General features: G+C 33.2%; 5 protein-coding genes and 1 pseudogene across 5 annotated transcripts; all 6 read left to right on the plus strand.

Annotated features, from left to right (window-relative positions):
- The first annotated feature begins 396 nt into the window (after positions 1–396).
- On the plus strand, positions 397–2,457 carry LOC110667370 (methylesterase 10-like). The gene is made up of 3 exons (XM_058128737.1): positions 397–1,529; positions 1,616–1,750; positions 1,877–2,457. Exons 1-3 carry the CDS (start codon positions 1,176–1,178, stop codon positions 2,156–2,158), a joined length of 771 nt encoding a protein of 256 aa, XP_057984720.1. The 5' UTR covers positions 397–1,175; the 3' UTR covers positions 2,159–2,457.
- Positions 2,458–7,664: 5,207 nt separating this feature from the next.
- Positions 7,665–8,762, plus strand: LOC110664333 (methylesterase 10-like). The gene is made up of 3 exons (XM_058128738.1): positions 7,665–8,130; positions 8,202–8,339; positions 8,428–8,762. The coding sequence occupies exons 1-3, from the start codon at positions 7,768–7,770 to the stop codon at positions 8,707–8,709; spliced, it is 783 nt and encodes a 260-aa protein (XP_057984721.1). The 5' UTR covers positions 7,665–7,767; the 3' UTR covers positions 8,710–8,762.
- A 3,703-nt stretch (positions 8,763–12,465) lies between these two features.
- On the plus strand, positions 12,466–13,726 carry LOC110664389 (methyl jasmonate esterase 1). The gene is made up of 3 exons (XM_021824053.2): positions 12,466–12,951; positions 13,048–13,185; positions 13,305–13,726. The coding sequence occupies exons 1-3, from the start codon at positions 12,514–12,516 to the stop codon at positions 13,581–13,583; spliced, it is 855 nt and encodes a 284-aa protein (XP_021679745.1). The 5' UTR covers positions 12,466–12,513; the 3' UTR covers positions 13,584–13,726.
- A 349-nt stretch (positions 13,727–14,075) lies between these two features.
- On the plus strand, positions 14,076–16,417 carry LOC110664332 (methyl jasmonate esterase 1). The gene is made up of 3 exons (XM_021823967.2): positions 14,076–14,564; positions 14,658–14,795; positions 15,969–16,417. The coding sequence occupies exons 1-3, from the start codon at positions 14,139–14,141 to the stop codon at positions 16,245–16,247; spliced, it is 843 nt and encodes a 280-aa protein (XP_021679659.2). The 5' UTR covers positions 14,076–14,138; the 3' UTR covers positions 16,248–16,417.
- Positions 16,418–18,208: 1,791 nt separating this feature from the next.
- Positions 18,209–19,731, plus strand: LOC110664388 (salicylic acid-binding protein 2). The gene is made up of 2 exons (XM_021824052.2): positions 18,209–18,780; positions 19,126–19,731. The coding sequence occupies exons 1-2, from the start codon at positions 18,409–18,411 to the stop codon at positions 19,543–19,545; spliced, it is 792 nt and encodes a 263-aa protein (XP_021679744.2). The 5' UTR covers positions 18,209–18,408; the 3' UTR covers positions 19,546–19,731.
- Positions 19,732–19,865: 134 nt separating this feature from the next.
- LOC110664334 (salicylic acid-binding protein 2-like) lies at positions 19,866–20,799 on the plus strand (annotated as a pseudogene).
- Positions 20,800–22,205: the final 1,406 nt, after the last annotated feature.

Below are 22,205 nucleotides of genomic sequence, written 5' to 3' on the forward strand. Positions count from 1 at the left end.
ATATATATATATATATATATATATATATATATATATTAATTAAAAAAATGTTTCTTATTTTTTCGGAATTAATTTTTAACGTTTCTTACTTGCTATTTTTAAGAATTAGTGGCTTAATATTTCTTATTAATAGATAAAAATTAGAAATTTTTTAATTGTTGAAAAACATATTTTTTCTGTTCATGAACCACTCGTTATCGTCATATACTCTTCACTAAATCTTATCTAATCTTTAATCTTATTTTCTTTTATTTATCGCAAATTAATTGTTATATATTCATTTTATATTTATTTATTTATTTATTACATTGTGCCTCAATTTTTTTTACTCTATAAAAGGAATAATTTTTTTATCTGATATTTTTTGGTATGTAGATTAATAAATTGTAAGTATTAAGAATAATCGGTTCGGGGAACTTTTAGCTGCACACAAGAGCTCCAACAGATTGAAGTATCTTGCAAGAGGAACGTGGTTTATTGATTACTCGGTTATACTCTCTACTAAATCTCATCTAATCTTTAATCTTATTTTCTTTTATTTATCACAAATTAATTGTTATATATTCGTTTTATATTTATTTATTTATTACATCTTGCCTCAATTTTTTTTACTCTATAAAAGGAATAATTTTTTTGTCTGATATTTTTGGGTATGTAGATTAATAAATTTTAAGTATTGAGAATAATCGGTTCGGGGAACTTTTAGCTGCATACAAGAGCTCCAACAGATTGAGGTATCTTGCGAGAGGAACGTGATTTATTGATTACTTGGTGCAGACGGGCCGTTAATGCCAAAATTCAGCGTGCTTCAATCCACAAATTCATAGGCTACTCTAATCATTTTTTCTCTTAATTTTATATTGTTATCATTTGAATTTTATTGTTTGTGATTCATATTTACTGTTTTTTATTTAATTGATTTGGTATTTAATTTTTTTTTTCTATCAATTTTCTCGTTTTAGACATCCTTCAGACATTTGACGTGGATGTGAACCTTAAAGAACTGAACAAATATGAATCGGACAATCCGACAATCCGACATTAGGCATGGCCACGTGAAATTCTCCCATATCTACACATTGCGCAAAGAAGATACGGATCCAAGAACGACCTTCTTCTGAATTGATAAAACGCAACCTCTTCAGCATAGCGATAGGATTAGAAAAGGTAACAATATGGAGAGTGGGAAACGCTTTGTTTTTGTTCATGGAGCTTGGTGCTGGTACAAGCTTGTGAACATACTTAAACTTGTTGGTCACCAGGTCACTGCCTTGGACCTTGGTGCTTGTGGGGTTGATATGAAGCAGCTCGATGAGATTTCTTCTATTTCGGATCACGTGCACCCACAAATGGAGTTCATGGATTCACTTCCTCGGGATAAGAAAGTGGTTTTGGTTGGTCCCAGCTATGGTGGCCTCTGTATTTCACTAGCCATGGAGAACTTCCCTAAGAAAATTTCCGTTGCAATTTTTGTCTCAGCTTATATGCCACATCTCTACTCTTCACCAGGAACTCTCATACAACAAGTAATTAATTAAACACAGTCCTCAAGTATATATATGCTTGAAATAACCCTTAATTTCTTGTTTCTTTTTCTGGCTTGTTGTTACTGTACTTCAGAAGGACTTCAACAGAGTCATTGATGGATTGCCATTTTACATTTGCTAATGGCCTGGAAAACCCTCCAACTTCAGCGATCTTTGGTCGAGAATACCTGAAGGCTAAGCTGTACAAGCACTGTAAACCAGAGGTAATCAAGTAATTAATTAATAACACCATTTATTTATCACTGAACTAAAGATCATTGGTATAACACCGATTATCTAAAAGCATTTTCAAGTTAATGAATTAATTAATTAATGCCTCGTGCGTGCAGGATCTTGAACTGGCCAAGAAGTTGATAAGACCAACAGGGTTATTCGTTGAAGACTTTGCTAATGATTCTCTTCTGACGGAAATGAAATTCGGGTCTGTGAATAGGGTTTTTGCAGTTTGCAAGGAAGATGAAGTGATGGAGGAATTTCAAGAATTCATGATCAGGAAAAGTCCACCTAAAGAAGTGAAGGTGATTAAGGAATGTGGACACACGGTCATGCTTTCAAAGCCTAAAGAGCTTTGCCTATGCATAAAGGAAATTGCTCACAAGTATGGTAAATAGCTGAGAAGTATACCATATATGCAAAGACATGCAGCTGAGAGAGAAGCTATTTAGAGATAGAAGCTGTCTCAGAGAGCCTACAAATCATTAGGGATCCACAGTATAATTTATAGTAGGGTTTACATGTCATTTATCATGAGAGACTCTAAAAGTGACTAATAGAATTCAAACTCGAGATGAGGTGCATTAAAAGTGGAATCATGAGCTCATCCTTCGGGGGGCTTAACAGTATTATCGTATCTCTTTCTTTAGTGTAATTTTAGTACTGCCCAAGTAATCTATTCTTCCCCTTTTTTTAATATGCAAGTGTATTAAAAGCCTGTAAGGGCAAGAGAAACATCTTGAGTGTAGAACAAACAATTGAAGAGAAAAGAAAAGTCGACATATTATGGCTGACATCATCTAACCAAATCAACCCAAACCAATCAAAAAAAATCCAAACCAGCAAAACAAACCCCCAAATCAAACCTAACCCCATCCCATGAACCCTAAGATTACAGGAACACTGAACAGAACAACCATCGCTGGCCGCCTCTAGAGGAGCTTAACAAAGACCGAAGCCAACACATTGCCAACAACCAAGGAGCAATCAAAATTGCTCATCCAAGTACAACCACTCATCTATAACAAAGTGTTAGCATAATTACAGCAATTAGCATGATTATAGGAGATTTGTGTAGCATAATTACAGCAATTATTATTCTTGTCTAAATTAGCTCATATTCTCATGTATAAATAGATGTAATATCTCTGTAAATAAGACACAGATAAATACACAATCTTTTCCTTCATTACTTGTATTCTTTCTTCTAACATGGTATCAGAGCCGTAAAGCTTTTATTTCTAGTTTCTGGGGCCTCTCTTCTCTCTCTACAACCTGTTATGGTTCATTCTTTCATTCCTGTTATTATACCATTTTTTTTTCTCCTCATTTTGTTATCAATGGAGAAATCTGATATTTCAAAACCTATTGCAACAGTTCCGACTGGTTTCAACTATAATCTTTGGGTTCAAAGAATGAAAAGTTTTTTAATAGGTTGCAAGCTTTGGCGTATTTTTACTGGAGATATCACTACGCCGACAAGAGAGAACGATGAAATTGATGCAAAATTTGCTGACCGTCTTGAGGATTGGGATAGTAAAAATCATCAGATCATCATCTGGTTTCGCAATACTTCTGTCTCCTTCATCCACATCCAATTTGCTAATTATGACTCTGCAAAAAAAATATGGGATTTTTTGGCTAATCGATATCAGACCACTGGACTTGCCCACTATTATCAGTTGTGAACTACTTTTCATAATATGAAACAAGAAGCAGGTCAATCTGTGAATGATTTTCTTGCCCAGGTCCAACCCATTTGGAATCAAATATCTCAGGCCAAAATCAGTGAAGATCATCTTCATCTCATTCAACTTCTAATGGCTCTTCGATCAGAATATGAGGCCGTTCGAGCATCCCTGCTACATCAAAATCCGCTCCCATCATTGGATACTGCTATTCAAGAGATTATTTTTGAAGAGACTCGTCTCAGTTTGGATAAAACTCCTCAATTTGAAACTGCTCTTGCAACTACTCAATCCTCACATCAGAAATCTGGCAATCAACTCTGTAAGAATTGTAATCAAATTGGTCATGCTTTTGCATATTGTCCTACTATAGAATGCAAATATTATCATGGTTACGGTCATATTCTTGAACATTGTCCCACACGCCCTCCAAAACCAAAAGGAGGGCATTCTAAATTCAAGAATGTCTCAAAGCCTGGATCTTCCTCTGTCACTGCTATTGCTGCTACTGAGGGTTCTACTGCCATCACCATGAGTGATCTTGAGGCACTATTCAAACAGGTTATCTCTTCTAATTCTCCTGCTGCCATGTCTGCCACTCCGGGTAATTTTTATTGGCTTTTTGACTCTGCATGTTGTAATCATATGATCACTAATCTTAAATTCTTGTCTTCTGCAAAACCTGTATCTTCTTTACCACCAATCCATACTGTAAATGGTACTAAAATGAACATCACACATACTGGTCATGTGTCTACCTCAAATCTTCATCTCCCTGACACCTATTATATCCCTAATTTGGCACTCAATCTTATTTCTATTGGTCAGTTGTGTGAAAAAGGACTAAATGTTATTTTTTCTCCCCATGGTGTCCAGATACAGGATCCACAAATGGGACAGATTCTTGGGGAGGGTCGCAGATCGATTATTTAAGCTTGCATCTTTACATCTTCCTCATAGATTTGTGTCTGCAGCTATAATCCCTAATTCCTCCATTCAGCAATGGCATCTTCGTCTTGGTCATGCTTCTGCCAGTAAAATTCAACCTTTAATTTCTAGTGGATTATTAGGATCTACTAAGTTTGAGTCATTTAATTGTTTAAATTATCATCTTGCAAAACAACCTGCATTATCTTTTTCTCATAATAATACTACTTCAGAAACTGCTTTTGGTTTAATTCATTCTGACATTTGGGGTCCTTCTCCTATTTCTTTAATAAATGGTTTTCATTATTTTGTGATATTTATTGATGATTATTCTCGGTTTACTTGGATATATTTTTTGAAACATCGATCTGAGTTATCACAAATTTACATCACATTTGCAAAAATGATTCAAACTCAGTTCTCTTGTGACATTAAAATTCTCCGAACAGACAATGCCATGGAATATCGGGATTCTTCTTTACTTCAGTTTCTTAGTCAACAAGGCACCATTGTTCAACGTTCTTATCCTCACACCTCTCAACAGAATAGGTGAGCCGAATGCAAGCATCGCCATATTCTTGATTCTGTACGTACTATTCTTCTTTCTGCCTCATGTCCAGAAAAATTTTGGGGAGAAGCAGCTCTTCATGCTGTTTATATTATTAACTGTCTTCCTACCTTGGTTCTTTATAATTTATCTCCTTTTGAAAAGTTGTTTGGACAACCTCCTGACTATTCCATCCTTAAACCTTTTGGATGTGTTTCTTTTGTTCTTTTATAACCTCATGAACATACCAAATTAGAACTCTATGCTCGTCTATATTGTTTTCTTGGTTATGGCATTGAACACAAAGGGTATCGTTGTTTGGATACTGTTTCTAATAAGTTATAAGTTACGCATCTCTCGTCATGTTACCTTTTGGGACAATACTATGTTCTCTTCTCTTTCGAAATTTCATCACTCTATCAATACTGACTCTCTATTTTTCACTGACTCCTCTAAAAAGCTGTTTCCAAGTCCTGATCCAGGTGATTGTGATGTGCTCAATATTAGCCCAACTACACCTGCCCCTGTTGAATCTGCACCAATTGTTGATCCAGTACCTACGCCTGCATCTCCTCCTAGCACTACTCTTCATCGTTCTACCCGTGTAAGAGCAACTCCTCATTATCTTTCTAATTTTCACTGTTACTATACTATTGCAACCCTTCACGAGCCTCGTTTTTATCGTGAGGTAAGTACTGACCCTCTTTGGCAGCAAGCTATGATTGACGAACTTCAGGCTTTAGAGAAAACTCATACTTGGGATTTAGTTGATCTTCCACCAAACAAAACCCCTATTGGTTGCAAATGGATTTACAAAATCAAGACCCGTTCTGATGGAACTATTGAACGCTACAAAGCTCGCTTAGTAGCCAAAGGGTACACTCAAGAGTATGGTATCGACTATGAAGAAACTTTTGCTCCAGTGGTCCGATTAACATCTATTCGCAGTCTTTTCTTCATGGTGATTTAACAGAAGAGGTTTATATGCATCCTCCTTCTGGTTATCATTCTCCTCATAAGGTTTGCAAACTTTGGCGAGCCTTATATGGATTAAAACAAGCTCCCAGGGCCTGGTTTGCCAAATTTAGTTCCACTCTTGCTCAACTTGGTTTTCTCTCTAGTCCACATGATTCTGCATTATTCACTCATGAACCGATGTGGTATTGTTCTTCTATTGCTTTATATTGATGATATGATAATAACAGGAGATGATTCATCTGGTATTTCAGAGTTACAACATTATCTTAATCAGCATTTTGAAATGAAAGACCTGGGTTCTCTCAACTATTTTTTGGGTCTTGAAGTTTCTCAAAATTCTGATTGCTATTATCTATCTCAAGCCAAGTATGCATCCGACTTACTTTCTCGAGCAAGCATCACTGATAGCAAAACAGTATCAACCCCATTGGAGCTCAATTGCAAACTTACACCTCTTGATGGCACTCCTCTTGATGATCCTATTTTATATCGATAGCTTGTCAGGAGTCTTGTTTATCTCACAGTTACTCGACCTGATATTTCATATGATGTTCATCTGGTCAGCCAGTTTATGTCTGCTCCTCGCTCAACTCATTTCTTTGTAGTACTTTGAATCCTTCGTTATATCAAATGCACTCTTTTTCAAGGTTTGCACTTTTCCGCTACCTCCTCCCTAGTATTATCTGGCTACTCTGATGCTGATCGGGCTGGTGATCTGACAGATCGTCACTCTACAACTGGTTATTGTTTCTTCTTGGGTAATTCTCTTATCTCTTGGCATAGCAAAAAGCAAACTGTTGTTGCACGTTCTAGCACAGAATCTGAATATCGTGCTCTTACTGATGCTACATCTGAATTACTTTGGTTACGGTGGTTATTAACTGATTTGGGTGTCACTCATTCTTCTGCCACAATGCTTCATTGCGATAATAAAAGTGCCATACAGATTTCTCATAATGATGTATTTCATGAGCGTACCAAACACATCGAAATTGATTGTCATTTTGTACATCATCATGTTGCTCATGGCACCATATGTTTGATTCCTGTCTCCTCTGTCAGCCAAACTGCTGATATATTCACCAAAACATATCCTCCCGCTCGCTTTTAGGATCTCTTAAGCAAACTCAAGTTGGCACCTGTGCTAGCACCTTGAGTTTGAGAGGAGGTGTTAGCATAATTACAACAATTAACATGATTATAGGAGATTTATGTAGCATAATTACAGTAATTATTATTCTTATCTAAATTAACTCATATTTTCATATATAAATAAATATAATATTTTTATAAATAAAATATAAATAAATACATAATTATTTTCTTTATTACTTATATTCTTTCTTCTAACACAAAGTAAACTTCTCAACTTTCTTAGCAGAACATGAAGCCCAGTTCTATAAACAGTAAGAGGGATTTACCGCAAAGCTCTCTGACACTAAAACGATGACTTTCCCAGTCATGGTGTAAAAGCAGAAGCAGAGGATTAATTACTTCATGTACCACGTGATTAGGCTTTTCGCTTTTTGACTCTTTCTAAGATATTTTTTCCCTATGAGTCAACGAAATTATATGGTGGCCAGCAAGTTCACAATAGTGATGCACTTGTACTTTTCAAAAAGAAAGTAAAGATCACAACAAAAAGACAAAATCCAAAGATTAAAGAATCAAGGAAGAAAGAAAGATGGAATCAGAAAATAAAATAATGGCTAAATTTTTTTAAGAAAAAATTGCAAATCTTCAGCTGGCAACCATGGCTGATATATATTTTAATTCATTCGTCCTAATAATGAAAATTGGTTATGAAATTAACAAATTATAAAATCTCAATAAAAAGAGAACAATTCTGAGATTTGAAAGGCTGGAAATGGAGACCAAGAAGCACTTTATTTTGGTTCATGGAAGTTGCCATGGAGCTTGGTGCTGGTACAAGGCTGTTCCTTTGCTCAAGTTAGCTGGGCACAATGTCACTGCTTTGGACCTTGGATCTTGTGGGGTCAATCCTAAGCAGCTAGATGAGGTTTCCTCTATTTATGATTATGTTCAACCATTAATGGAGGTCATGGCCTCACTTCCTCCAGATGAGAAGATTTTTTTGGTTGGTCATAGCCTTGGGGGGTTTTGTATTTCCCTTGCCATGGAGAAATTTCCTGAAAAGATCTTGGTAGCAGTTTTTGTCACTGCTTATATGCCCGACTGCAGAAACCCACCAGCAACTCTCTTAGAAGAAGTAAAATTTCTTGACACTCTTTTGAAAAGCTTCTCGCCACTTGAAAATAACTTCATTTTCTTGTAAACCAGTTCTTCAGGTGGACTCCAGTGGATTCCCTATATGATTGTCAGGTCCACTTCAGCCAAGGCCCAAATAAACCGCCAATTTCCTCTTCTTTTGGGCCACAGTACTTGACCAACATGCTCTACCTGCAATGCCCAGCAGAGGTGAGTTTCCTAATTAATAACCAAGCTTATTGAAAAAACATTTGTGATGCTCATGAGTGATTGCATTGCACTGCATTGTTGAATGCAGGATTTGGAGTTGGGAAAACTTCTGGTAAGACCCACTGGAGTGTTTGTGGATGAGTTGGGCAAGGATTCTCTGCTAACAGAAGCGAAATTCGGATCGGTGAGCAGAGTTTTTCTACTCTGTGAAGGAGACGTTGTGATGAAAGAGGGATTTCAGAAATGGTTAATTGCAAATAGCCCACCAGAAGAAGTGAAGGTTATCAGTGAAGCTGCCCATATGGTTATGTTCTCTAAACCAAAAGATTTTCGCCAATGTTTACAGGATATTGCAGAGAAATATAATTAAACCATAAGAACGCATTTATCAATCGACTTCCACTTTCCTTTCTATTTATTCTTCTGCCACTAGAAATTTTTTGGTTTCTTATTTGTGCAATAGAAATGAAAAAATAAATAAATAATAAAAAAAATTATTTTCCTTTCTATTATTTAATTACTCTAATTAAATCAGGAGGGAAATGAGTCTATGAAGCCTATTTTTGTTATTATATTTTATTAGGTAGTTTGGTGTCATTATATATTTATAGTGTCAGTTTTTATATCGTTCTTATTTTTCATTTCTCATCATTTCTCTTCATTGCATTTTACATTAATAAAAAATATTTTAGGAGTTAGGAGAAAATTAAAATTCTAATTTCTATAAATTTTTTCTCTTGTTTCTTCTCTAATTGCTATTCAAACAAAAGAAATTAAAAAAATTATATTTATTTTATTTTCTATTAAACATCTTTTGCTTATTGCTTTATGCTTCTAAGTTCAAAGAAGGGTGACCGACACCATCTCCCTATACCCCGATTTCAAACCCATTTATGAATCAAAATCATTGATCAAGTCTAATCTTGAGTTCAATCCGAATCAATTTCAATCTAATTCACAATTCAAGTCGATCTATGGCTGGATCCAATCCAATATAGTTTTTTCATCCTCTAAATGTTTCCTGTTGGTTTGTTGTGGTTCATAATTAAAATTGAACTGAAACCGATTAAACCTGTTTTTACTCTAACTATGAAAAAATTGAATTGAAATTGAATCAAAATCATACCATATGATTTAGGCCTAACTACCTTTTCATTTAAAAAATTAAAAAAAATTATTAAAAAAAATTCTGATTCATTCAATTTCAACCTAGACCAAACTAAAATCTGAATGGAAACCGTGGGGAATTCGAGATTTTGATTCCAATTTACTCTCTTTGATAAAACAAAATCAGTTATCTCAGATCAGCTCGAACCGAAGCCGGCCTGATGGCCGGATCAAGCTATGGGATTGGCAATGTCAAAATATTTGTTGTCACTTGTCAACTCAATTGATAAAAGAAGAAAAAATAAGTTGTTGCTGTCCCCAACAACTTAGTGGGGGTGTCCTCCTCCAATACATGCTAGTGGTGTGTCACTTTTTATGATGATTAATGCCATTATCTTTTCTTTCCTAAATTGGTGGTAGCACTAGCAACCCGTATATATATATATATATATATATATATATATATATATATATATATATATATATATATATATATATATATAATTTTAATTCTTTCTTTTTTAAATATTTTTACTGTAAAAAATCAGACCTTCAATGATAGAGTACTGTTAAAGTATAGTCTTATTATTATGTTCCTTAGCTTCTTATGGCATATAAGATTCTGTAATGAACAAATTACTAAAAGGAAGAAGCTTCTCATATGAAAATGCATAATAATTTTAATGGGTATTTCAATTAAAACGTTATAAATTAATTTCATTCTATATAGATTGAGTTGTAACATTTACCGTTACAGAGAGAGTTGGTGAATTTTTTGCTAAATACCATCATAAAAACAATATTTAAAAGAAATAATTATAGAAAAATTAAAAATTCTAATTTAATTAGTTTGTAATTATAGATATTTTTTATTTTTATTTATCATAATTTATAGTCTGTGAAGCATGAAAACGGCATGGACTGAAGTTTTTCATTTCTAAAAATATTTTCAACATAGAAATAGGACATGACAAAGAAACGTGTCAGGGCCGTATTCAAACATAGAGAAAGGTGGACACGCGTTTTCTCTTAAGAAATGTGTTTCTTTAAAAAAAATAAACAAATAAAAAAAAATGCAAAACCAAAGTTGCAAACAGAAGAAAGAAAGAGGAGGAGGAGGAGGGGGGATGCGCACATACACAAGGTTTGGGAACTCTGGCTGCATTTTTTTTTTTCTATACTTAAGTGGGAATAGAACTCCGCCTAAATAGTTTGTGCTTAGTCAGTCTCAAGCTTGGATAAAAGAAGAGGGTTGCGGTAGGTGACAATTAGCGTAAAAATTTCGTCACACCTTATGATATGGATTCAAATGATATAAACGTTGGGGCGTTCTCTACTTACGATGCGCTACGTCGGAGCCCAGGTTTAGTGAGAAATATGCAAGGGTGTAGGGCGTCCACCGAAAGTAATGCGTCATGCCGACGCCCGGGTGTGGTGTTAAGTGAGCAAGAGTTCCCACATCATGGACAAGTGTGGGTAAAGAAGTTAGTACATAGGACAGATAGTAGAACAGAATATAAGATAAACATAAAAAATAATAAAAGATATCATAGAAAGAAACCAATTAGGAAGGAACAGGATAGGAGGAGGATCAGCGTTGGTACTTGGAATATTGGATCACTTACAGGAAAATTAATGGAGCTTGTGGATACCTTGTAAAGGAGAATGGTGAATATTGCTTGCATTCAGGAGACTAAATGTGTAGGAGAGAAAAACAAGGAAGTGGGTAATTCAGGGTACAAACTGTGGTTTACCGAAAAGGAGAGAAATAAGAACGGAGTGGGAATAATCATAGACAGGACATTGAAAGACGCTGTAATAGCTGTGAAAAGAGTAAGAGATAGAATTCTACTAGTAAAGCTAGTACTAGAAGGTGAAACAATAAATGTAGTTAATGCTTATGCCTCACAAATAGAACTAAATACTGAGAGTAAACAAAAGTTTTGGAAAAATATGGATGATTTAATACAAAGCATACCGAATGAAGAGAATGTTTTTATTGGTGGAGATTTGAATGGACATGTAGGAAGTGATAGGTAAGGTTATGAGAATGTTCATAGAGGTTTTGATTTTGGTAGTTGAAATAAGGAGTGAAAAAGCATCCTAGATTTTACTATGGCATACGACCTAATACCAGCAAATACCTACTTTATAAAAAGAGAGTCACATCTAGTGACTTTCAAAAGTGGACAACATAAAAGCCAAATCGACTTCCTCTTTACCAAGGAGACAAATAGAGCTCTATGCAAGGATTGCAAGGTCATTCCATGAGAGGTTTTAACAAGTCAACATCAGTTAGTAGTCTTAGATGTCAAGTTTATGAATAATTCAAGTAGGGTAAGAAAAAATAGTATAATTCGAACAAAATGGTGAGAGTTCAAAGGAGTAAAGCAAATGAATCCATTTTTGAGGATTTTATCCAAAATCATTTAGAGTAGAGAAAGCGAATCCATATAGCCGACCCTAAATTTTTGAGAAAAAAATTTATTTGAGTTGAGTATACTTAAGTGGGAATAGGTGGAGTAAGGTTTTTTTTTTTTTAAATTTCTTTTATTATAATGATATGCATGGCTGTGAAATGCCTTGAAATTAGAATAAATATTTTTAATTAATTTATTAATAAAAAGATGAAAGCTTTTAAAAAATATTAATATTATTAATTTTAATTATTTAAAATTATATTATTTTATTTACAATTTTAAATAATATTTATACAAATATATTTTATATTTATAAATATAACTTTTTTTTTTATACTAGTGCATTTTCCCAATTTTTATTTTTTATATTTTTTAAAATACTATTTTTCCGTATTTTTTTTCATTTTTTATATTCACGTTTCTGATTTCGTGCTACATAATCTATAATATAAGTTTATAGGCTTGTAATAATTGAAATAATTAAAAAAAAATAACTAACTAAACAAAAGAATTTAGGTTTTTATCATTAATTGGATTTATTCTAATTTTCACATTTTCTTTAAAATGTAATAAATAATGAACTAAATATTGAATAAAAGACTTCTGAAGCTTTTATATGTATATATACACATACATGCATACACTTTATGTATGGCTGTATTGAATCATTTCATATAGTAAAAATGAGTTCTGAAGATTTCAGAAAAAGCATAGATAGAGGAATAGAGACTAAGAAGCACTTTGTTCTGGTTCACGGATCTGGCCATGGTGCTTGGTGCTGGTACAAAATTGTGCCTCTTCTCAAATGGGCTGGTCACCAGGTCACTGCTTTAGATCTTGGAGCTTCTGGGATCAATCCAAAGCAGCTAAATGAGCTCAAATCTTTTTCTGATTATGTGTATCCATTAATGGAATTCATAGCCTCTCTTCCTCTAGATGAGAGGGTAATCTTAGTGGGTCACAGCTATGGTGGTCTTGGCTTGTCTCTAGCCATGGAGAACTTTCCTGAGAAAATCTTGGTAGCAGTTTTTGTCACAGCTTATATGCCAAATTTCATTCATCCACCAGTAACTCTAGTACAAGAAGTAAAAGATCTTCACCATATATGTGTCTATTCAGGCATGTGTTCTTGCAAATTACATGTTACTAACTATTTTCTTTGGCTTTCTTTTGTTAACCAGTTCTTCAAGAGAACCCCACCAGAATCCCTTTTAGATTGCCAGATAACTTTCCATCAAGGACCAGAAAACCTGCCAATATCAGCTGCTTTTGGGCCACAGTATTTGGAGGCCATGATGTATCACAACAGCCAACCAGAGGCAAGTATTTGTTCTAGCAAATGTGGCTTTCATAAATATGTTCCATCACTGAGCTATGACCAATCTGATAGCGAGTGATTTTCTACAATGCATGAACAAGACACCACTTCTCCTTGCAGGACTTGGAATTAGCCAAATTGCTACTCAGGCCCTTCAAGTTTTTCCTGGAAGACTTGGCCAAGGAATCTCTGCTAACTGAAGCTAAATATGGATCGATAAAGCGGGTTTTTGTAGTTTGCAAAGAAGATGCAGTTATGAAAGAGGAAATCGTGCAATGGATGATCGAGAACAGCCCAACTGAGCAAGTGAAGCTTATTGATGGAGCTGATCATATGGTCATGCTGTCAAAACCAGAAGAGCTCTGCAAAATTTTCCAGGAAATTGCAGACAATTATTAGTCAGATTGTTTTGTAATATTTTCTTGACCATATCAGTTTCACATGTTCTATAGCCTTGTGTACCATTCCCTTCATCAAATTGAATCCGTTGGAGAATTGATGTTTCATGATAATAATAATAATAATGGTGGTTTTTATCCAAAGCCAATTTGGGTGATCTGGGTCAATCTTCACCATCAAAATTTTTGATGGAATCCAAGCCATTGATGAAGCATAATTTGACTTATTTTTTTTACTGATTATGGGCCATCAGATTTGGGGCAAATTGGGCCGCTGCTCATAGTTTTTAGCTGCGCTCAACTTAGTGCTGCCTGCCCTAACAACAGCGGCTCACTCACCCACCGACAATGACAGCAAAGCCCACCACAGCTCGCGCATCATTCGACAATGTTGGTGTTGATAAAATGAAACAGCTTAATTATACCACCAAAAGGCAATTAATATTAAATTTGAATATTAAAATATGAAATAAAATATTTAGATTTTATTTGCCAAATACCAAACATGATCTTTTTATTGATTTTTTTTTTAATCTTTGATTCCTAATTATATAAGATGAAAGAAACCATAATTAATTTCAATTTTTTAAGAGCAAATATGCAGAACTCAAAGCACTTTGTTCTAGTTCATGGGATTTGCCATGGAGCTTGGTGCTGGTATAAGATTCTTGCACTGCTTAAAGCAGCTGGTCACCGTGTCACTGCTCTAGACCTTGGTGGTTGTGGAGTCAACTCTAACTCCAACTCCAAGCAGCTCAATCATCAGATTTCTTCCATTTCCATATCGGACTATTTGCAGCCCCTCATGGATTTCTTGGCCTCCCTCCCTGAAGAAGAGAAGGTGATCTTAGTGGGTCACAGCTATGGAGGCATGGCTATTTCTCTAGCCATGGAAAGTTTTCCTAACAAGATCTTGGTGGCTGTTTTTGTCACTGCCTTTATGCCAAATTGTGCATTCCCACCTGCAACTCTTGTTCTGGAGGTTCATATATTTTTTTTTTTTCTTATTTTGATCTTGAGAATTGATATTATGCAAATTTTATTAACTTTTGGGTTATTTTTGCAATTAATCCAGTTCTTCAAGAGGACTCCAATGGAGTCCCTCTTGGATTTCCAGTTCTTTTTTGATGATGGCCCAGAAAAGTTACCTACTTCAGCTTTGTTTGGGCCAAATTACATGGCAGCCAATCTCTATCAGCATTGTCAACCGGAGGTGAGTTTACAGTATCATTTGGTTTGCTCAGATCTAAATCTTGCTAGTAATATATTAATTGCATTTTTGGCCTGTTTTATACCAATTATTTAAGTTTTTGCTATTCATTAAAATAAGATCTTGCTTAATTTGTTCAATTCTGAGATCAACAAAAGCATTAAACTACAGTTCTAATTTCATGATATTTTTCTTTTTTATTTTTATAAAAATCTTTTAGTATCAATTAAATAAAGCCAAATAAACTACAAAAATATGTATTTGATGATTAAGATAAAATTATCAAAATTAAAAATTATAAATCCATCATCAAGTTAAAAATGAATTTATTACGTTAAATCCTCAGCTAGTTAGTGAATTTTTTTTTCCACTTGTAATTATGAATATTCTCAAATTATTTTAATGCATCGAAATTAAATTTTTTTTATTCAAGTTATCTTAAATTTGGATTCTCTCACATTGGTTTAGTGTATTTAAGATAAATAATCGTATAGTGCTTACTCTCGAGTAGAGTTAAATCCAATTTATTAAAAAAGAGAACTCCCATCTTTATTGATGTTGTTCTTGAATTTTTTTATCGGTCGGGACTTGCAAGATAAGAGAACCAAGTGGGGATTTGGTTTTAATAACTTTCTTATGCTTAAGTTAATATTGACATTGATATTAAGAATAATAGAACTCTAGAGATAACAACATACCTGAAAATTTAAATCTCTTATATAGACATTAGATAAACTTAGATTATTATTAAGATGGTGATTATAGTCCTGTTTGATGATCGCTTTTAAAGTAGCATTTAGTGTTTAGAGGTTGAGAGACCAGTTTATGAAAAGCAACCCATCCTAATTTAGAGGTTGAAGGAGCGTTTTAATTAGACCAATAAGATTATATCACTATTTTTATATTTAATAATTAATTTAACAACTATTTTTACTGCATATTTATTTAACAGCTAACGATTAGTAAAACAGCTGATAGCTACTAAAATTGCCAACAATTACTAAATCAACTAATATTATCAAATAGGACCTATATAAAATTCGTATTTAAAAAAAAATTAATTAGAATGAAATTTAGATTACCTAATAAGGTGATGCTTATCTTTAATTAACAGTATTTTATAGAGAGCCACTGAATCACTTATTAAGTATATTGATCATACATTGTGAAGTGCAGGATATGGAATTGGCAAAGATGTTGATAAAGCCAAGTCGGCTGTTATTGAAAGAGTTGTCCAAGGAATCACTATTAACAGAAGATAAATTCGGGTCAGTAAATCGGGTTTTTATCGTCTGCGAATCTGACGGGCTGTTGAAGAAAGATCTCCAGGAATGGTTCCTTGAAATTATGCCAACCAAAGATGTGAAGTTCATAGCCGGAGCCGACCACATGGTCATGCTCTCTAAACCCATTGAGCTGTGCCACATGTTCTTGGATATTGCTGACAGATACTAAATCGCCAACCACAGATGTACACGGGTCCGTCATATGTGATCCATTCCATATCAGTCCGGATCCAAATGCTCCAATGTTTCCTACAAGCTTAGGGAAGTCACACCAATTTAATATATTCATAAATAGATAATTTTAAAATATTTTTAATAAAAAATAAAATTCTCCTTGAATATTTACATTCGAGTGTAAATAAAAATTACTCATTCTGCAAAACTTAGCCGTATGTTGAGGCCAAGAGATGGCCCGAAGGAAGCGAGTGTCATGACCAGGTCACCTTGATGAGCTACTCAATAATTTTTCATGGCTTATCAGAATGCCCACAAAGTTTCTGAAGCAACCAAGTTGTTGATAAACACTAGACAAGCACTTGTTTTAGCCAACACCAGGAAGTTGATAGCCGGGGGACCTGACCTGGCCTGGCTCGGAAAAAAACACTCCTCCACTGGAAGTAGATGATTTGAAGCAAACAAAGCCTTATATTGTAGAATTTATCGGAAATTGCAGAGGAATCACTGCTTTATGGTGATGAGTTATTGAAAGTATTTCCTGTAAGTATACCTTCATTAATAATTAGATAAGATATTCTTTTTATTTTATATAGGATTCATTTTTATGCTTCTTCTTTATGTTCAGTTTTTTTTTATTTAAAAACTAATTAAAAATTTATAAATATAAGATATATTACTTTTTCTAATACAGTCAAAATATTTTATAAATTTCAAAGAATGAAATATCAAAAAGGAGTAACCTTTCTCTCACTTGAAATGATAAATAATACTTAATTAAAGCTCTGTTTATTTTTTAGTATTTGAGATATTTAGAAAAATTATTTAACAGAAAATATTTTTTGTTAAAAAGAAAATTAATTAATTTAAAAAAAAAATCATTTTTCATTTTTTAGATTTTGATATTCTTGTCAAAATGTGAAAAAATTTATAAATATATAAAATAAATATATGTCATTAATTAAATATTACAATTAAATAACAGAAAATTTTTTAATGAAAATTTTTTAAAAAAAAATATTTTTCATGAGAAATATTTTTTATATATAAATTATTTTTATGAAATAAAAATAAGCTTCAATTAATATTTAAGTGATTAAATAGTGAAAGTTAAATATTAAATTAAATTTTAATTTTTATATATTTTTAACCTAGAATTTATAATTTTAATTAATGAACCCCAATTATAATCATTAAACTTTAATTGTAAATCTAAGTAAAAATTTTTAAGTTTTTGAAAATTCAATTAAAAAAAAAAAGAAAATTAAAAGATGAATAAAAAACCTAATTGCCCATCTAATTAGGGAGAAGTTCATTGCATTTATAGATGGTCCAAATTGCAAAGGAACCTACTTTTTTTTCTACTTGCATATATATCATATTATAAACATTTCTTTAATGTATTCCAAGATTGGGATGTTACTTGACTTTGGCCTTTTTCCCTCTAATTTTGTTATAGTATATCACAAGCAATGTAGATAAATTTTTTTTTATATTTAATTTTTTTTATATTTTATATATATTATCATAATAATGTTACTCAAATTAATAATCTTTATTTCATGGAAAATAATTTATATATTAAAAATATTTTTATATAAAAGAATTTAATTTTTCATAAAAATATTTTTTATTATTTGATTGTAATATTAAATTAATGATATATGTTATGTCATTTATGTAAAAATATTTTTATATTTTAATAAAATTATTAAAGTTTAAAAAAATAAAAAAAATGACTTAATTTTTTTATTGATAAAAAATATTTTTAATTGATTTATTTTTTTGAATGCTCTAACAGTTATAAAATGTGAAAAAAATTTTAATATATTAATTATTAGATGTATCTAAAATATTAAAAAATAATATTTTCTAAAAAAATGAATATTTTTTATAATATAAAAAATAAATTTTATATAATTATAAAAAATAATACATATATTAATAGACCTAATAATTTCTGATAATAGCATGGTTGAATCGTCAAAAAGAACAATGAAGAATTTTCTTCTTGCTAGTGCTTAAAATAAACACGATAACGGAAAGGGCAAGTCCGCGACCCGAGAGTTGGTGAGAATTGATAGAAGGGAAAACCTTTTATCAGTTAATAGACACATCCCAGAGCCTCACCCCTGGGCTCTGCACAAAGCAAAAAAATGACACGATTCAACCAACAAAAGCATTTCGTTCTGGTCCACGGGGCTTGCCATGGGGCTTGGTCTTGGTACAAGCTCAAGCCATTATTAAAGGCCGCCGGCCACCAGGTCTCGGCGCTGGACCTGGCGGCTTCTGGCATCGACATGAAGTCAATCCAACATGTTCATACGCTTTATGAATACACTCATCCTCTGTTAGAGTTATTGGCTTCGCTACCACCAAATGAAAGGGTTATCCTTGTTGGGCACAGCTTGGGAGGCCTGAATTTGGCTCTTGCCATGGAAAAATTCCCTCAGAAGATTTCTGTTGCTGTTTACTTATCAGCTTTCATGCCTGATACCCTTCACCAGCCATCATACGTATTGGATCAGGTATATACATATGTTGGGTTTTCTTCTTCTATTTTTGTTTTTTTCCATCCAAATTTTCAACTTTGGCTGCGTTTCCCACCGCCTTGGACCAGCTTGGAATTGAGTTTCAGGCTTTTCTTCTTAATTATTTTAGATATTATTAAAAAAGATAATTTTGAAAATTTATTTTATTACTTTTAATAATCTTATGATGATTAAAATATATTATATTTAATTTTTAATACTTTAATTAATGTATTTAAAAAAACATTTCCATTATAAAACTTTATCTTGTCTACCCATAAATTTGTTAGGAAAAAAAAATATTTTCTTATCTGTGTCTCATTCATAATAAATTATATACAGTACAACAAAAGGACCCCAAACGAAGCATGGCTGGACACACAATTTCTGCCCTACAGCACCTCTCTGCAGCATATGAGTTCAATGTTTTTTGGCCCCAAGTTCATATCCTCCAAGCTTTATCAACTAAGTCCCATTGAGGATCTTGAATTGGCAATGACATTGGTAAGGCCTTCATCACTGTTCCTGCACGATCTTTCTCAGGCAAAAAAATTCTCAAGTGAAGGATATGGATCAGTTAGCAGAGTATATATCATATGCGAAGAGGACAAAGCAATTCCTGAAGAATTTCAGCAGTGGATGATAGCAAATAGTCCTGTTGAACAAGTGATTAAGATTGAAGGTTCAGATCATATGACCATGTTTTCTAAACCACAAGAATTGTGTCAGTGTCTCTGCGAGATAGCCCAAAAATATGCTTAAATTTGTTATTTTAACATATCATCTATTATCATTATTATATGTATAATAAAAGATCAGCATCGTATATGATCTTATCAGGTGGGTATGATTGAAAGTTGTTTAATTTCCATTACATAAACATATTTGTTATGGTAGCAGAGTGTTTATTAATTATTTCTTTTAAATTAATTGATTTAATTGCGTGTATTATTGGCTTTGATTGGATGTGTTGGTTGTTTTTTTTTTTTTTTTATTTGACCTGAATTAAAATTTAAATTTGAGATTTAATATTCTTGAAAATAATTTTAATATTTTTAAAAAAATTTTGACATAATAAATTAAACCCCATTGGTTCCTAAAACTCATTAATTGTTGATTTATTTAATTATTTATTTTATCGCCATGAGACATATATAATCGAAGGAAAACCATTGAACACAATGATGTGTAAGAATGCAGCGAACGATGTTCCTAATATTATTTAATTTTATTGAAAAAAATGAATTTGGCTTTTTTTTAATAGTAACAAATCTTATTGTATATAGAAGGAAGATAGGCAAGTGTACAGGTTTTGCAGAGGGAAAACAATGGCAAAGGCCAACAATGGGAAGCATTTTGTTATGGTCCATGGTGCAGGAGGAGGAGCTTGAGTTTGATATAAGGTCAAGCCACGACTTGAGGAAGCAGGCCACCGTGTCACGGTGCTAGACATGACGGCATCTGGCAGGCACCGTAAGGCATTCCAAGAGGTTCATGCATTCAATGAATATAATGTAATGAACCTCTTATGGAATTCATGGGCTTTCTACAAGAAAATGAAAAGGTTATATTAGTTGGTCATAGCTTGGGAGATGAATTTAGCTTTAGCCATGGAAAAATACCCTGACGAGATTTCAGCTGCTATACTTATATTTATTTGCATTATAGTTACAGATTAATTATTTAGATCGTTTTACCCAATTTCTTGATTTTAATTACTTTTGTTTAATGATGCATATTTGAAGGATGTTGAGCTGGCCAAAATTTTGTTCCTTTTTCGTGCCAGATTAATCATAGGCCAAGAAATTTTCCAATGAAAAATATGGATCAGTGAAGAGAGTTTATGTCCTGTGCAAAGATGATAAAATAGTAACAGAGGAATTCCAACGATTGGCAATTGAATATAGTGGGATTAAAGATGTGATTGAAATCAAGGGTTCTGATCATATGGCAATGGCTTCCAACCCACATGAACTCTGCACTCATCTTATACAGATAGCACACAAACATGCTTAAAATTATATATTATTTGGCTTTTCATTTTCATGGATAAAATCAGTGTCTATTAAAATAATAATAATAATAATACCATTTGGTTTATATATATATATATATATATATATATATTGCAATTCAAGTTAACGTTGGGGCGTCCTCTACTTACGACGCGCTACATCAGAGCCCAGGTGTAGTGAGAAATATGCAAGGGTGTAGGGCATTCACTGAAGGCGACGCGCTATGCCGACGCCCGAGTGTGGTGTTAAGTGAACAAGGGTTCCCACATTATGGACGGGTGTGGGTAAAGAAGTTAGTCCATTGAACAGATAGTAGAACAGAACACAAGATAAAAACAATAGAAGATATCATAGAAGAAGACTAATTAGGAAGGAACATGATAGGAGAAGAATCAGGGTTGGTACTTGGAATGTTGGATCACTTACAGGAAAATTAATGGAGCTTGTGGATATCTTGGAAAGGAGAAGGGTGAATATTGCTTGCATTCAGGAGACTAAATGGGTAGGAGAAAAAAGTAAGAAAGTGGGTAATTCAGGGTATAAATTGTGGTTTACCGGAAAAGAGAGAAACAAGAACGGAGTGGGCATAATCATAGACAGGACATTGAAATACGTTGTAATAACTGTGAAAAGAGTAAGAGATAGAATTATACTAGTAAAGCCAATACTAGAAGTAGAAACAATAAATGTAGTTATTTATGTGCCCCAACAAAGGAGGAGAAGATAGTGAGGTAAAACAAAAGTTTTGGATATATGATGATTTAATGCAAGCATAAAAATGAATGAAAAGAATTTTTTTTGGAGATTTGAATGGACATGTAGGAAGTGATAGGCAAGGTTATGAGAATGTTCATGGAGGTTTTGGTTTTGACAGTCGAAATGAGGAGGAAAAAAGCATTCTGGATTTTGCTATGGTATATGACCTAACACTAGCAAATACCTACTTTATAAAAAGAGAGTCACATTTAGTGATTTTCAAAAGTGGGCAACATAGAAGTCAAATTGACTTCCTCTTAACCAGGAAGACAAATAGAGCTTTATGTAAGGATTGCAAGGTCATCCCAGGAGAGGCTTTAACAAGTCAACATCGGTTAGTGGTCTTGGATGTCAAGTTTAGGAACAATTCAAGTAAGGTCAGAAGAAATAGTATAGCTCGAACAAAGTGGTGGGAGTTTAAAGGAGTAAAGCAAGTGAAGTTCAAAAATGAGCTTCTCAAGTCCGAAGCATGGAAGCTGGATATAGAGGCCAATGATATGTGGATACAGATAGCATCAAAGATTAGAGAAGTAGCTAGAAAAGTACTTGGAGAGTCTAAAGGACATAGACTATCCTCAAAAGAGAGATGGTGGTGGAATGAGAAAGTACAAAAGGCAGTGAAGAGAAAAATGGAATGGTATAAGAAATTAC

The sequence above is a fragment of the Hevea brasiliensis genome, chromosome 10, assembly GCF_030052815.1.
Source record: "Hevea brasiliensis isolate MT/VB/25A 57/8 chromosome 10, ASM3005281v1, whole genome shotgun sequence".
NCBI classification, from domain to species: Eukaryota; Viridiplantae; Streptophyta; class Magnoliopsida; order Malpighiales; family Euphorbiaceae; genus Hevea; species Hevea brasiliensis.